The sequence below is a fragment of the Diceros bicornis genome, chromosome 8 (assembly GCF_020826845.1).
Source record: "Diceros bicornis minor isolate mBicDic1 chromosome 8, mDicBic1.mat.cur, whole genome shotgun sequence".
Taxonomy (NCBI): domain Eukaryota; kingdom Metazoa; phylum Chordata; class Mammalia; order Perissodactyla; family Rhinocerotidae; genus Diceros; species Diceros bicornis.
Window position 1 is genome coordinate 63,612,573 of NC_080747.1, and position 15,412 is coordinate 63,627,984.

A 15,412-nucleotide genomic window follows, 5' to 3' on the forward strand; every position below is an offset into this window, starting at 1 on the left:
ACCCAAGATCTCCATTTTTAGTCATGATAGGTTTCATATACTTATGTTATAGTATTCTTAATATTTTTTAAATTGAAGTATAATTAACATACAATATCCTATTAGTTTCAGGTGTATGTCATAGTGATTTGATATTTATATACATTATAAAATGATCACTACAATAAGTCTAGTTACCATCTGTTACCATGCGAAGTTATTAGAGTATTATTGGCTATATTCCCTATGCTGTATACCACATCCCCATGACTTACTTATTTTATAACTGTAAGTTTGTACCTCTTAATCCCCTTCACCTATTTTTCCCATCCCCCCCAACTCCTCCCCAATCTGGTAACCATCAGTTTGTTTCCTGTATCTATGAATCTGCTTCTTTTTCATTTTGTTTGTTCATTGTTTTGTTTTTTAGATTCCACATATAAGTGAAATCATTTGATATTTGCCTTTTTCTGTCTGACTTATTTCACTTAGCATAATACCCTCTAGATCCCTCCATGTTGTCACAAATGGCAAGATTTCATTCTTTTTTATGGCTAATATTCCATTGTATAGGAAAACTGGACAGCTACCTGCAAAAGAATGAAACTGAACCACTATCATACACCATATACAAAAATAAATTCAAAAGGAATTTAAAGACTTGAATATAAGACTTGAAACCCTAAAACTCCTAGAAGAAAACATAGGCAGTGAGCTCTTTGACATTGGTCTTAGCAATATTTTTGGGGGGCCAGTTTCCTCAGGCAAGGGCAACAAAAGCAAAAATAAACAAATGGGATTACATCAAATTAAAAAGCTTTTGCAGGGCCGGCCCGGTGGCTTGGTGGTTAAGTGCGCGCGCTCCGATGCTGGTGGCCCGGGTTCGGATCCCGGGTGCGCACCGAGGCACCACTTCTCCGTTCATCCTGAGGCCGAGTCCCACATACAGCAACTAGAAGGATGTGCAGCTATGACATACAACTATCTACTGGGGCTTTGGGGGGAAAAATAAATAAATAAAATCTTAAAAAAAAAAAAAAAAAGCTTTTGCACAGCAAAGGAAACCATCAACAAAACAAACAGGCAGCATACTGAATGGGAGAAGATATTTGTAAATCATACATCCAATAAGGGGTTAATATCTAAAATATATAAAGAACTTACAGAACTTAATAGCAAAAAAAAAAAAAACTCGATCAAAAAATGGGCAGAGGACTTGAATAAACATCTCTCTAAAGAGGACATCCAGATGGCCTACAGGCACAGGAAAAGACATCACTAAGCATCAAATCCAAATCAAAGCCACAATGAGAAACCACCTCACACCTGTCAAAATGGCTATTATCTGAGACAAGAAATGAGTGTTGGCGAGCATGTGGAGAAAAGGGAACCCTCATACACTGTTGGTGAGAAAGTAAACTGGTGCTGCCGCTATGGAAAACAGTATGGAAGTTTCTCAAAAAACTAAAAATAGAACTACCATGTGATCCAGCAGTTCCACTTTTGGGTATTTATCTGAAGGAAACGAAAACACTAATTTGAAGGGATATATGCATCCATATGTTCATTGCAGCATTATTTACAATAGCCAAGATATGGAAGCAACCTAAGTGTCCATCAATGGATGAATGGATAAAGAAGATATAGTATTCTTAATATTCTTAATATGTCTGGTCTAGCATAAGCCCCTTGACAACACTTTAGCTGTGGGATGTTATTAGCAGAGAAGGGTCTTCTACAGACATAATGGAGGGAAGGAGGGGAGAACAGTAGGGACCTCTTTCCCCTCCCCAGCAAAAGTTTCATTTTGAGAGCTGCCGTATGTCAGAGTTTTCTTGGATTGTTGGTTCTCTGCTGTAGTTCTAATGTCTTCTCCCATCACCAGTTACCTTCATTTAAATCCATAATAAAAACACAGAGACCTCAGTAGATAGACTGGCAAAAGACATACAGACACATAAACCAATTCCCAATTGCTTTAGGGTAAAATCCATACTCCTTTTCGTAACTTACAAGGTATTTTAAAACTGGTGCAGCCAGGACCTGGGTGGCTTTTTTGTATATTCTTCATGGTCCAGCCATATTGAACTTTTCTCAGTTCCTTGAAGGCATCCTATTCTGTTTAGCCTCTGGGTTTTTGCCCAAGTTTTCCCTTTTCTTGGGATCCTTTCCAAACCCTCCCACCACTGTCCAGCTCCTCGAGCAGCTAACTCTCACTCAGTGTTCATGTCTTGGCCTCTTCTGGGAAGCCTTCCCTGCCTCCTGGACTGAGTTGGTACCCCTGTTATAGACTTCCATGGCCCCTGTACTTACCCGATTAGCATTTTATGGAATGTTTGTAACAGTCTCATGCCAGTCCTTCATCTCAGTGTGTGCCATATGCTCTCTTGTTGCTCATCTGCTATGCCACCATCTCTGTTGCTCTGTGACACAGGACTCAATTTGGAGGCAACCCTCTTTAAGGCAAGATGCACAGTCCAAGTCTGCTTTACTATTAGATTCTTGAATATTCCACTCGGCTGCCTCCAACCTGTTCCATGGGAGGGGAAGGCAGGGGAAAAGTGAGTGGTCTCTCTGCTCGTTCTTCCTCTCCAGCTTGGAGGTTTTTACTAGGCTGGGGTACAGAGATGGAGAGTGGAGGGGTTGTATTGGTAGCGGAGGGCCTGGGTCTGTTAGCTCCAATGCACATTCAAGTTTGTTTTGTCTTCTCTTTCACCTGTGCCCTGGGTTCTGTGAATTTGGTATCTTTGTGAGTCTAATTCTGATAACTTTCTCTGGAAGCATGATGGCCTGTGCTTCCTGGTCCAATGGGGGGTGGTTACAGTGGTCAAGGGAAGAATTCACTGGTTGATATCTCAAATTATTGTTTGATTACATATATTTCATACTCAATTGTAATTATATATTTAGGGTCGTTTTTCCCCATCATACTGAAAGCTCCATGAGTACAGTAGACATTTGAACATTTTTGTTGTTTGAAAGAAAGAATTTTTAAATGCTCAGCCTCACTTACAATGAAAGAAATACAAATTAAAACGATATAACACCAGTTTTCACCAACCAAATTACCCAAGATTGTTTTACTATCTGTAAATTTCATAGTGCAGGCAAAGTTATGATGAAATAGTCTCATGAATGGCTCTTGGATATGTAAATTGATGCAAATTTTCTGGATAAAAATTTGTAATACTTATTAAGAATACATTTTTTTTTTTTTTTTTGTGAGGAGATCAGCCCTGAGCTAACATCCGCCAATCCTCCTCTTTTTTTTGCTGAGGAAGACGGCCCTGGGCTAACATCGGTGCCCATCTTCCTCCACTTTATATGGGACACCGCCACAGCATGGCTTACCAAGCAGCGCGTCGGTGCGCGCCCGGGATCCGAACCAGCGAACCCCGGGCCGCCGCAGCGGAGCGCGCGCACTTAACTGCTTGCGCCACCGGGCCAGCCCCAAGAATACATTTTTTTTCGTGCCTGTAGTGATTAAAAGCCAGGCCTGGTGGTCTAGTGGTTAAGAATTGGCACTCTCACTGGGCGCTGCCTGGGTTAGTTTCCTGGTCAGGGAACCACACCACCTGTCTGTTGGTTGTCATACTGTGGTGGCTGCATTTTGCTGTGATTCTGAAAGCTATACCACCGGTATTTTAAATACCAGAAGGATCACCCATGGTGGACAGGTTTCAGCGGAGCTTTCAGACTAAGACAGAATAGGAAGAAGGACCTGGCCACCCACTTCTGAAAAAATTGGCCATGAAAACCCTATGGATAGCAGTGGAGCATGGTCTTGTATAGCGCTGAAGGAGAGAGGATGGTGCAAAAAGACCAGGCAGGGGTCCACTCTGCTGTGCACAGTGTCGCTAGGAGTTGGAATAGACTTGACGGCACCTACAATAAAGTAATTAAAAGCATATGCTTTGGAGTCAGTGTGGATATGACATGTGTGAGCAAAGGACTTAACCTCTGAGTACGTTTTCTTATCTTTAAAATGGAGTTAATAGCACTGCCTACTTCATCTTTTCAAATGAGATTATGCATTTATAATAATTAGCATAGTGCTTAATATATATTCAGAGCTCAGTAAATGTAAGATATAATAATAATATGAATTATACTCTTGACATTGTCTTTTAGGAAATAATCTAAAATGCACAAAGGTTTTATCATGGCCTTAATTATAAAGTGGACAAATTGGAAGTAAATATTCAAGTACAAGAAAAATGGTAGATTTTTTTGTTTGTTTTTTCAATGCTGGCCTATTATGCAGCCCCTAAGAATGATGTTTACAAAGAGTCACTAATGACATGTGGAAATGCAGATGGTATTGAGTAAAAAAAGATATATGACGACATGTAATATAATCTCATCTATGTAAAAATCTGTATATGTAAAATTGTGTAGAAAAAGAGCTATGAAAAAAGTCAATGTTAGTAGTTTTTTATTCTAAAAGGGTGATTTTTATGGTTATTTATACTTTGTAAAAATGTTTTTCATATTTTCTTCCATGGCTCACTTTGTAGTCAGAAAAATAAAACCTCATGATCCCTGTTTGAGCCCCACTGAGCCCCACTTCTGTGCTGAAGCTCACAGTGGCACCCTGGGCTTGAGCTGAAGCTTGCTTACAGGTGGTGCCCAGTGGGCCTGGCCCCTTGTAGCCTGTCATGCCTAAGTTCTGCAGTCTGTTTCTCGGGAACTACACTTTTCTGATTGTAAGTCAGAACACTGGCATTAATCCTTAAGCCTTTGTTGCTCTGATTTCTGGCTTCTTTTCCTGCACATCATTACTCATTTTGAGCTCTCCCAAGGAATTCTCTTCTACAAAGAGATTTTGACTTCAAGCCTCTCAAGACAAAGGTGTTTCCTAGGTTTTAGGAATTTATTTTTCTGTTCTGGTTGATTTAATAAAAGTCAATCAACCTTCACGTTGACTTCAGAGCAGGATTTCTGATCATATTTATTTTAAGTGGTCTTCTGTTGGGAGCTGTATATGGCTGAGTTGGGAAGGGAGGTTTGCATGGATGTGTTAACACAAGACTCATTCAGATTGTTGTTTTGGAATGAATCTATTCATAGGATTGGGTGTTCAGTATGACTTTTTAAAACATGGATGAATGAATAAGGAATGAATATAAGTGGTGAACAGAAAGAGTTAGAGAATCCAACTTTCCAGACTCGGGTAGTTGTAGTTACAATCTCTTGTGTATGGTAAAACTATAAACTAACTTGAATTAATATAAGACTTTGGGCAACCTGAAGTTTATTGTTTTATATTTTTAGGTGTCATTTATTGATTTCTCCTTGCCTCTGGGTTCTCACTCCATCATGCAATGGGACATATCTGGTGATTGATCTGATGCCTTCTTAAGGCTTACCATGGAGCCATGGAGAGAGCACGAGGCCTTGAGTGATTTTGGAGTCTCTGCAACTCTTGAGCCCTTTCCACTGGTTTCTGGTAGCTGTATGCCAAAATATGATGCAAACAACCAGGTCTGGTTTAAGATCTCCAGAGAATGAAACTTGGTTAGGAGGGTAGAAGAAGTTGAGGGTTGTGAGGAACCTCTACTTTTATCAGGCAATCAGAGGCAAGAACAGGGACCTGGCCAAGAGGAGCACCAGGGTAAAGCATGCAAATGGGCGTCAAGGAGGAGTGGTCCAAAGTGTCATGTGTTGCAGAGATTTCAGGCAGGTCAGGAATTAGAGGAGGCCCTTAGATTTGGTCGTTAAGAGGTGGTCAGAGACCTTTGAGACCTTTTCAAGGCAATACCATGGTAGAATTGTGGAGGTTGAAGGCAAATTACAGTTAGGTGAGGAGTTAAGGAGGCAAGAAAGTTGGGTGGTGAAGGGAAGGCAAGAGATGGGGTAGTTGTAGAGAAAAGCTTTTGGGGGGGTAAGTAATGCAGAACATGTTTGGAGGTTGAGGTCAAGGAGAGTGAAGACAGATGGAGGTTAATGATGCAATAATGTTGAAATAATGTTGAAAATTGGATGAAGAATGTGGGTGGAGGAATTAGCCATTTCATCCTGTGAGAGGAGAAGAAATGAAATAAAAGTGGGTAAAGAAAGATGTTTTGAGGTTGACAGAAAGGAGTCAAAGGTACTCACGCTTGATGGGCTGAATGAAGTAGAAAATGAAATAACCTGGGAGGAGATGGAAGGGTGGGCAGGGTGAGGTGGTGACTGGAGTAGAATAGTGAAGGTTTGAAAGCAGCTGCCATTACTGTCCATAATCTAGCTCTAGCTTCCTCTAGAAGTAATTAATACACATTACGCTCCTCATTTAAACAGCTTCTAGAGATCCTCAAGATCAGACAGTCCATAAATATTTATTTATTATGCCCCCAAAATACTCCAGAGATCTGCTTACTTTCTCTTCAAAACATCATTTGGTGATTATTCTTTTTCATTTCTCTAATTGCACACTAGAGAAAGCTTCAGTAAGATGCAGCTAGTTTTTAGACCACTGAACACCTGCAGATCTTGAGGCGTGCCTGAGCCCAGAACTCTTCTGTAAGCACTTGGTTAAAAGAGGATGAGGCTGTGACTTTTCAAATAATGGAGCCTTGAATCAGTAATGTTTCCCGGGTTTCCAGTCCTAACATGTACCCACTCAGAAGGTGATCATAAAACACAGTCACCTCCATTTGCTCCAGCAACTTTCAAAGCTTTTTGAATCTCCCTTTTGCACATGTAAGGCTGTGCTCCTGGCAGTGTGAGGAGGGCACAGGAAAAAGAGAACAAACGGTTGTTGTTGTGTGGAAACCATACACTAAATCAGGGGGAAATAGTCTCCTTATCATATTTCTCTCAATACAGTCATCATTTCCTTTATAATTTACTAAAGAGCTGTAATGAGGATTAATTTGGCTCTTAGGATATCAAGAATTGCTGTTACTATTGGCAAAAAGCTGCCTGTAATTTGAGACTCCCAAAGTTCAGAGAAAGGTCAGGGGCTGTTATTTTGCGTGCTGCTGGGTGTCAGCATTTTTGAAGAGGACACTTTGGTTCAACTTCTGGAGTGGCTGCAAAGGTCGGAGAAAGGCTTCTCCTGCAGATGAGTGGGTGCTGGTTGTGGAACTGAGACCTGCTTCTTGTGCAGGGAACACGTCTCACATGGTCAGCAATTAAGAGAGTGTATCACTGAGGGTATAGAGAGGGAGACCTGTTTTAACAGATTTCAGGGGACAGGCAATCTTTTATTCACGAGGATTTTTTAGTGTCAACGTCGATAGAAATCACAATAGCTATCTACAAGACTGAGATGAAGCAGGACGTAGCGGGTCTCTGAGCGGTACATTAGCAAATGCGAACAGTGCTTTGAATCCTACAGGGGAAGATGGAAAGGCTCTATAACCAGCACTCTTTCTACTCTTTTCCTAGGTCTTTACTCCTTTTTCATTTTGGTGGGTAATTCAGGATTTGTGGTTTTTCTTCCACCTTTGGGATGGAGGATGGTAAATGGGACTTAAGGGTAATTACCACTCAAAGCAGGACAGAGGAAGTTTTCACCTGCAATGGGAGCTGAGCACAATCAAGTTCTTTAATTAAAAGACGAGTATTATATGGGAGAGAACAAAATACAGTTCTGTCTGTACCAGGTAATTTGTCTTATAGCTTTAGTCACAACTGACACAGCAGAGCTTCTGTGAACTCTGTATCAGGTCATGAAAATGACTTTTCAACTCATAACTCTTCTTCATAACTTTACCTCTGGGTAAAGGCTAAAATTGTCCACCAACTCAACCCAATTATCTACTAACCCCATTCCCTTCATACCAATGCCTAGACTGTGTCCTGACTCTGGAAGGCCAAATCTGTGAGAAGGAGCCGTGTGGAGGCCACTGAGCATCGCTCAGGAGCACTGTGAATAGGGGGCACGCTGTACTCGAGTTCTCCGAGCTCTTGGGGGAAATGTTGATAGTACTGAGGATACTGTTTCTGTTAGTCTGATAGTTCTCTCTATACCCCTAGCAAGTATTTATCACATGCTGCCCTAGTACTTGAAAGCCGTTCAATTGGAAAGGGATGGAAACTCAATTGCTGTGCTGGGCCTGGCCATTTTCTAAAAACCTCAAACACACAATTTGCACAGGTCCTCAGCTTCTACTTTACTAGCATATCCTGCCTTTGGGCTGCTCTCTGGTTGGCTGTGCTGCAGCGGTGGGAATTGCAATCCCTTCTGCCCTTTGGTGTTGTGATGAGACTTGGTGCTCATGGCATCCGTGCCTTCTCTGTGCTCGCCTGCCCTCTCCAGACTGCCATCCGCTGTGCCAGCACTGTGCAGCTGATCTCCACAACACCGGGAGCATCTGCCTGCGATGCCAGAATGCCCGGTACCTGCTGCTAGGGGACCGCTGTGTTCCTGATTGTCCTTCTGGATACTACGCAGAGAGAGGAGCTTGTAAAAGTGAGTAAGTGCTGGACACAGGAGCTGGCAGTGCCTCATGAGCTTCTCTTTGGGGCAGTAGCTGAGAAGGCTTGAACTTCCCGAGAGAGAGAGGAGGCAGGAAGCACACTGTGGGACAATGAACCAGACCAGCTAACGCTCTCAGCCTTGGGGCTTTTATTAACTGCTCTTGGGATGCTGCTTTGGAAGGGAGTTTGGCTTCATAGGTTCTCTTTGTGTCTCTTTTCCCTCTGCAGAATGTCACTCCTCCTGCAGAACCTGCCAGGGCAAAGGACCCTTCTCCTGCTCCTCATGTGACCCCGACCTCGTTCTGTCCCACCTTGGTACCTGCAGCACCATCTGCTTTCCAGGGCACTATCTCGATGACAACCGTGCTTGTCAACGTAGGTTTTTAAAAATGAACTTTCTCCCCTTTCCTGCTTTCCTGGGGTCATTGAAGAAATATGAAGTTCTTGCTACCATAGTCTCACCTGGTAGTCTTTATTTTTATAAAAGGAAGAAAATTAATCTGCAAAGGCATATGGATGCCATTAGCAGATTATAAGTCAGATATCAGCCTAATTGGAAGTGCTGGGCTAGAGACTGCCTCTGCAAGTACCGGCTGTGTGATCTTGGGCCGGTCATTTAACCTCTCTGGTCTCTAGTTATCTCATTTAAAAAAATAAAAGCATTTGTCTATTTCATCTTATGGTTTATCTCTGCAATTCAATTCTAAGCTCCTGAGCAGGGAGTGGATCTCAAATTAGTACACAATCAGTGGCCTAAGCACTTCTCTGGATTTAATTTGTTTTTGACATGTATTTGTTGAATATTGACAATGTGCGAGGCTTGGCATGCTACAAAGCATTTAGTTTCTGCCCAAACAGTAGTTATTTTGTCTTGCATGAGAGTTACTTCTATACGTGTCTTATTTTTCAGGCAAGTCAAAATATGATTAATTACCTGAGTCAGGCAAAACAAAGAGGATAAATTAGAGAAAGGGCAAATCTGAGCGGAAAAAATATTAGGAAATCTTTCACAGATGAAGGAACATTTTTGAGATAGGCTGAGGGGGCTTACTTTATTTCAATCACTAAACTGTCATTTGCAAAAAAATTTTGTTATACTTTCTCCTTTTGAAAATGACAGTTAACAAATACAGTGCTGAGATTTCAATTTGGTGTCCTAGGAAGTACCATATTGAAGGAACTATAAAGTAGTGGTTAGGAGAGTGGGCTCTAGAGGCAGATGACTGAAGTTCAAATCCTACCTGCCACTTACTAGCTTTGTGACCTTGTGCAAGTGAATTAACTATGAGACCTCAGCTTCTTTTTCTATCAAAAGGGGATTATAATAGTACCTACATCTGATGTTATTGCACTTAGCACAGACCGGAGCAGAGACTAAGCTTTCAGTATAGATTAGCTATTGTTGTGGTTGTTATCATCATCACCATCATCTGGAATGAGAGGCAAATCAAGCATTAAAAGAGATTTGTATTTTATAGATAGAAAGATCGGTCTCACTGTTAGTTTATTGAGATGCTTACAAGGATTTGCATTTGAAATGAAGTTATAGGGAACTCACTGTTTTGCATCATCTGTTGAGATACCAGAGATAAAGTCCCTTTTTTGGACCAATGAAAAGATTTCTTTACTTTTGTAACAAAAAGTTTGTTTCGTATATATCAACTGTCTGCCAGATCTATAGATTCCATAACCCAAGAGACATGAATGAAATACGTGTTCTATTCAAGAGCAAGAGAGTGTTGGTAGAGAGAGAGTGACTTAGATTTATGAAGCTCTTCGCGGCAGTGGAATCACAGAAATAAAAGTTCGAAAGAAAAAATATAGAATCCCTTATGTGGAGTTTAGGTGACAAAAATATGTTGCATTGAAATATTTTTCTTCTGAGAAGCTTTTGCCTTGGTGCAGGGAGATCTCTGCACAAATGCATTTGCTATGCTACCATGTAAATAGGATTTTAGAGACTATTTCAGTTAAATAAGAATCTTCTGACTTTAGTCCTTTGCTAAAGCTTAAGTTTCATTCTTTCAAAGATTGAATAAAGCATGCCCCTAAGTTGGGGTATTTGAGTTTCTAGTAGGTGAAAAAAATAAAAAACGTCCCTTTCTGATGCTCATCATTATAGACAATTATAGGCCTGACAGTTTTAGAAATTGTGCAGTAAAAGGCTTTTAAGGAAATATAATCAGTATTAAGGGGAGGCATTAATAACCATATTATAGAAGAAAGTAAGAGCTGGAGAGCTGTCTAGATTCTGGTTATAGAAACCTTTGTAAATTACCTACTGAGCTCTAAAATTTAAGGATGACCAGTTGAAGCAGGAACTGTAAACAAGAGATGATAAATGAGGTTCTCAGTGCTTGAACCGTAGTGCTTTAGGGTGGGAGGGCAACTCCAGAGCCACCCCAGCCAGCCTTGTACCCAGTGCAGAGATGCTTTCTCACTGCCCTTCAGACTCTGCAGATGAGGAAGGAAGCCAAGTCCATTATTGGGGGGCAGTTGTTGTTTGACAGTTCTTTCTCAATGGCCCTAGAACTTCCCTCTAGAGCAATATAGACTGTCTCCTCTTTCGTTCACATGATTACCTTCAAAAGTTTGAAAGTAACTGTCATCTCTCACTTGGACTTCTCTGCCGCTAGCAGAACTGGAGCCAATGGAGTATTTAAGCGGAAATGGATGATCATCTCTCAGAGCTGTGGTAGAAAACAGGCCTATTTAAGAGGGAGTATGGACTTCACGAGCTATGAGGTCCCTTCCTCCTCAATGAATGATACTTATAGTACATCCCTGCTTCCCTCACTGGTTTCCGGTCTAGTCACCACCTTCTTTGTTGTCCTCTTGGCACTTTCTATGGGGTCAGTGACCTCAGAGAACTGCACCTGGTACTCCAGATGTGGTCACACCAACATGACTGCAGTCGGACTAATACCCTGGGTGGTCGGAATGATGGAGAAAACATTCCTTTGGAGATGGAGGCTGAGAACCCAAGGGACATTGGTATGTGCATTCCTGCTCTGAGTGAGACAAGGTCATTTGTAGACTGCCTTGGAGGGGATGAGGAGTTCGATGAGAGAGGAAGAAGAGTTCAGATAGAAATGGTGGAAGCCCCCTGCTCCTTAGTGTCACACTACTGCATCCCTCCAAATCCTCCATACAGTCTTCTAACATGTTAAGATGCTCGGCATGAACCCATTTCTTTTGGAAGTCAGTGAAGGGGCTGAGTTACACTTCGAGGTACCGAGGGGAAATGAAAGACTGCCTAGAAGGACTCAAGGACATGGAGGCAGGCAGAAGCTTGAGGAAGTAAACTGCAGGGAACTCTCAGCTGTCAGGTCAGGGCGTTGGCCTGTCTCCCAAGCTGAGGAACTGGCGTTTGGGCCTCGTTTTGCAGCTTCATGTCAAGCAGGAGGTTCCAGCTGACATTTAGGTTACAGGAAGGCTCTTCAGCTTAAGATTGTGTTAGTTTCTCTAGTGATCATATCACACTTTCAGTAAGCTTTTAATCAACTAAAATTCTTACATCATTTTTTATAGGAACTGCTGTCTAAACAGGTCTTCTGTATCCTTTATTTGTGCAATTGGTCATAGAACATAAATGAAAGACTTTACGTCTGGTTTTGCTTGTTTCATCTGATTACTTTTAGTCTATTGTTTCATCCGGCTAACATAAGTTTGAGTTGTTCTTTTAGCTGGTGAAACTTAGCCATATATGTGTTCTGTATAGGAGTGTGTGGCATATTTAAATATCATTAGCATGATTTTTTTGTTTTCATTAAAGTCATTAATAAAAATATTGATCAAGTAAAAAACTAAGACTTCATCATAATGCTCTACTAAAGACATTTATTTTACCAATTACAAAGATTTACTGATGACTTTTTGAGTGTGCATTTCAGCCATCTTTAAATCCACCTAAATGCTAGACCCCACTTCATTTTTGTATTCACAAGTTTATCTTTGGAATTTTTGTCAAACCCTTTGCCAAAATTAAGATACACCATGTGTAGAAATTTTAGCCAAAAAAAAGGAAAAAGTTTAGTTTCATACAAGTTTCCAACAATTAAAATATTCTTTTCTAATTATTCTCAAACTATCTGTTTGAAAATCCAACCTAGAATTTTCCTAGGACCTTTAATTACCAATTTACATATTCTAATGAATGTTTTAAACTAATGGCATTTCTTGTAGGTGAAACAAGAGGACTTTCTTTTTTTTTCATTTTACAGGAAGGTGCTTTTCCTGAACTGTGCCACACACTTTGATGTCCATGAGATCATTAACTCACAAGATCACTCTCTAGACTTTTCCTCTGGCACATACTTAGAGAAGATTTCTGAATGAGGCAGAGATGCTAGTGCTTGAGTATACATAATTACAATATCTGGCTTCTCTCATTTATGTAGCAAGTGTTTATTGAATGCCTACAATATACTAGATAACCAGCTAGCGCTGGGGGCTATTGCAAGGAACAAGCAAACCTGGTCTTTGTTTTCATGAAGCTTACAGCTTAAAGGATACAAATGTTAAATACTCACTTAAATGAAAATTGTTATGTACAAGATGAATGGAATGTTTAGGGTGCTGTAAGAGCAGCAGCTGAGAGATCTGTTCTATTCTGGAGAGTCAGGGAAGGCCTTCTTGAAGGAGACTAAAGAGTGGATAAGAGTGAAAGTCAAGAGACTTGGAGATTATACTGAGAGGATTCAAATATGTGTATTAAGAGTTCTAGGTAGAAAGAATGGAGGTAATAGTGGAGGAACAGTATTTGTGGAAATAATGGTTGGAAATTTTCCAGGATTGAAGAAAGATATGAGTTTGTAGATGAAAACCTGGGCAGTATGAGTAAAAAAATCACTCTTGTGGGTACTTGGAAAGTAGAATGCAAAGGGGTCAAACTGGATGTGGGGAAACCAAGAGGCTGTGATAGTAATCGAGTAGGAGATGATGATGATGGCTTGGATGTATTGGCATTTGTGGATACAGAGAAAAGCAAAAAGTCCTGAGAATTATATAGGAGAGTTTGAATAAATAAGATCCAATGAGTGATTGGATTAGGAGTGAGAGAAAGGGAGGTGTCAAGATAGATTCCAAGGTTTCTAGCATGAAACTGAGTAGATGGAGAAGTGCCAGTTGTTAAATTAGGGAGGATGGAAGCAAGACCAGATTTGAGGATCATCCCTGAATGCCTGAATTAAGTGGCTGCTAAGAATTACAGCTGGGCAAATCAATTAGCCAGGTCACCTTTAAGTCCTTTGTATCTTAAAATGTGAGATTTCCTGAGCTCCAAAATAAAGTTGATGCCTAATTCTTATCTTGACATCTCACAAAAGTCTAAATCTACATCATCAACTATAGGGGGCTTGACTCCTTAAGAAGTAAGATTCAAATAAAACTCTGGACTATTATTTCAGAGATCTTGGAGTAAGTATAAATTCTCTTGCTGAATCACAGGGCAATTTGGATGTGGGATTTCCATTCTTGAGTTTATAATTTATTTTCTCTCGAAAATAGGATTTTATTTTGGAAAATAAGACTGCATTTTCTGTTTCTGCTGATCACAGGGGAGGGTTATGAGCCGTAATTAAAGAACAGGTTGGAGCAGGGCTGTGTTCCTTTGCAGTGTCTGTCTGGGTTTGATCAGTGCTTCAGTATTTGCAATTGTAATGATCTGGTCATTTTCTTTTCCTGTCTGCTCAGCATGCAACACACATTGTGGAAGCTGTGATTCACAGGCCAGCTGTACCTCCTGCCTCGATCCGAACAAGGTCCTGCTCTTTGGGGAATGTCAGTATGAGAGCTGTGCCCCGCAATACTATCTTGACTTCCCCACCAAGACGTGCAAAGGTAAAGCTCTTCTAGAATTGTGCAAGGATTCTTTTACTCAGTGATGCTCCTTTGCTATAGATGTCCAATCTCCCACATTGGGAAAATACCATCATCATATGTTTAGACTTTCTCTGATGATAGCAAGAAGTCATTATGTATGTATTCATTAGTTGATTTATTGAGCAAATATTTTTGAGCACCTACTGTGTGCCAGGCATTGCACAAGGTATTGGTAACTAGACCAGAGGTGGCAAACTGGAAACCCCTAGGTTGTATTTGGCCCAAGACATATTTTTCTTGGCCTACCTAATATTCCAGTGTTTTAAAATTTTTAATTATTTGCCTTTTAAAAATCAGAAAACTTCACATATCAAAGTTGAGATTTTCAATTTCTTTTGAAAAAGTCAGAAGATCTGGCAATATTGGATTTGCATTCCCAAAATGCAACAGTAGGTTGGAGATGAGTAGCTGTTATCTCTGTTGGATGGAGCATGATCTCTTTAGGTCACCACAGTCCCCATCATTCCCTCTTCTATCACACCAGGCCTATTTCAAAGATTTACATTACCTTCCTGGGCCCTGTAGGCACTTGCATTACAGCTCCAGATTGCTAGACTCTGCGCTTAATGAGCTCAGGAGTTGTGTCTGATTTATTCATCTCTGCTTAACATGCTTAAATGAGTGAAGACACAGTCCCTGTCCTCAAGAAGTTGATAAGGAGGTAATGTCAAAAACTAGGCACCTTTTTCCTTGTTTTCCAGTGGTTGGAATTCTTGGAACTTATGCTTTTTGCATGGCAGTGCTCAGCAAGGGGAAAAACAGTGTTAAGGATGGATTTTCCTTGCTCCTGTTCCATTTTCCTTCTCCATTCCTCCATTCCACGTTTCCCCCATCTCTCTGGTTCTGCCAGAGGAGCTAGGGCTCAGATATAGAGGTCAAACATCTGTCAAGTAAACTTGGGATGCTTTAAAGCTTTGCAAAATTGCACACTTTCCATTCCAAGAAAGTCTACTTTGTTGTCAACTTAGGTGGTCCGCTGTGCTCAAGACCACAGAAGCTTTTCTATTTTTTCCCTTCCAACCAGTGGTTGTCAGTTTGTGGTGAAAAACAAGATTATCACAAATCCTTCCATTGTAAATGATTTCATAACTATGCTGGCAGTTTTCAAGGCTCTGTTTTAGTCATTTTTTCTTAGGACTGA

The 15,412-nt window shown here is 40.7% G+C and overlaps 1 protein-coding gene across 8 annotated transcripts in view; it reads left to right on the forward strand.

Moving 5' to 3' along the window:
* Positions 1 to 15,412, forward strand: part of FRAS1 (Fraser extracellular matrix complex subunit 1) — a 420,704-nt gene that overhangs the window by 252,165 nt on the left and 153,127 nt on the right. For all 8 annotated transcript variants that reach the window (XM_058547329.1, XM_058547330.1, XM_058547331.1 and 5 more), the window contains 3 exons: positions 8,228 to 8,380; positions 8,617 to 8,763; positions 14,083 to 14,229. In XM_058547329.1, coding sequence (XP_058403312.1) covers positions 8,228 to 8,380; positions 8,617 to 8,763; positions 14,083 to 14,229 — 447 coding nt within the window. The remainder of the gene's footprint in view (positions 1 to 8,227; positions 8,381 to 8,616; positions 8,764 to 14,082; positions 14,230 to 15,412) is intronic.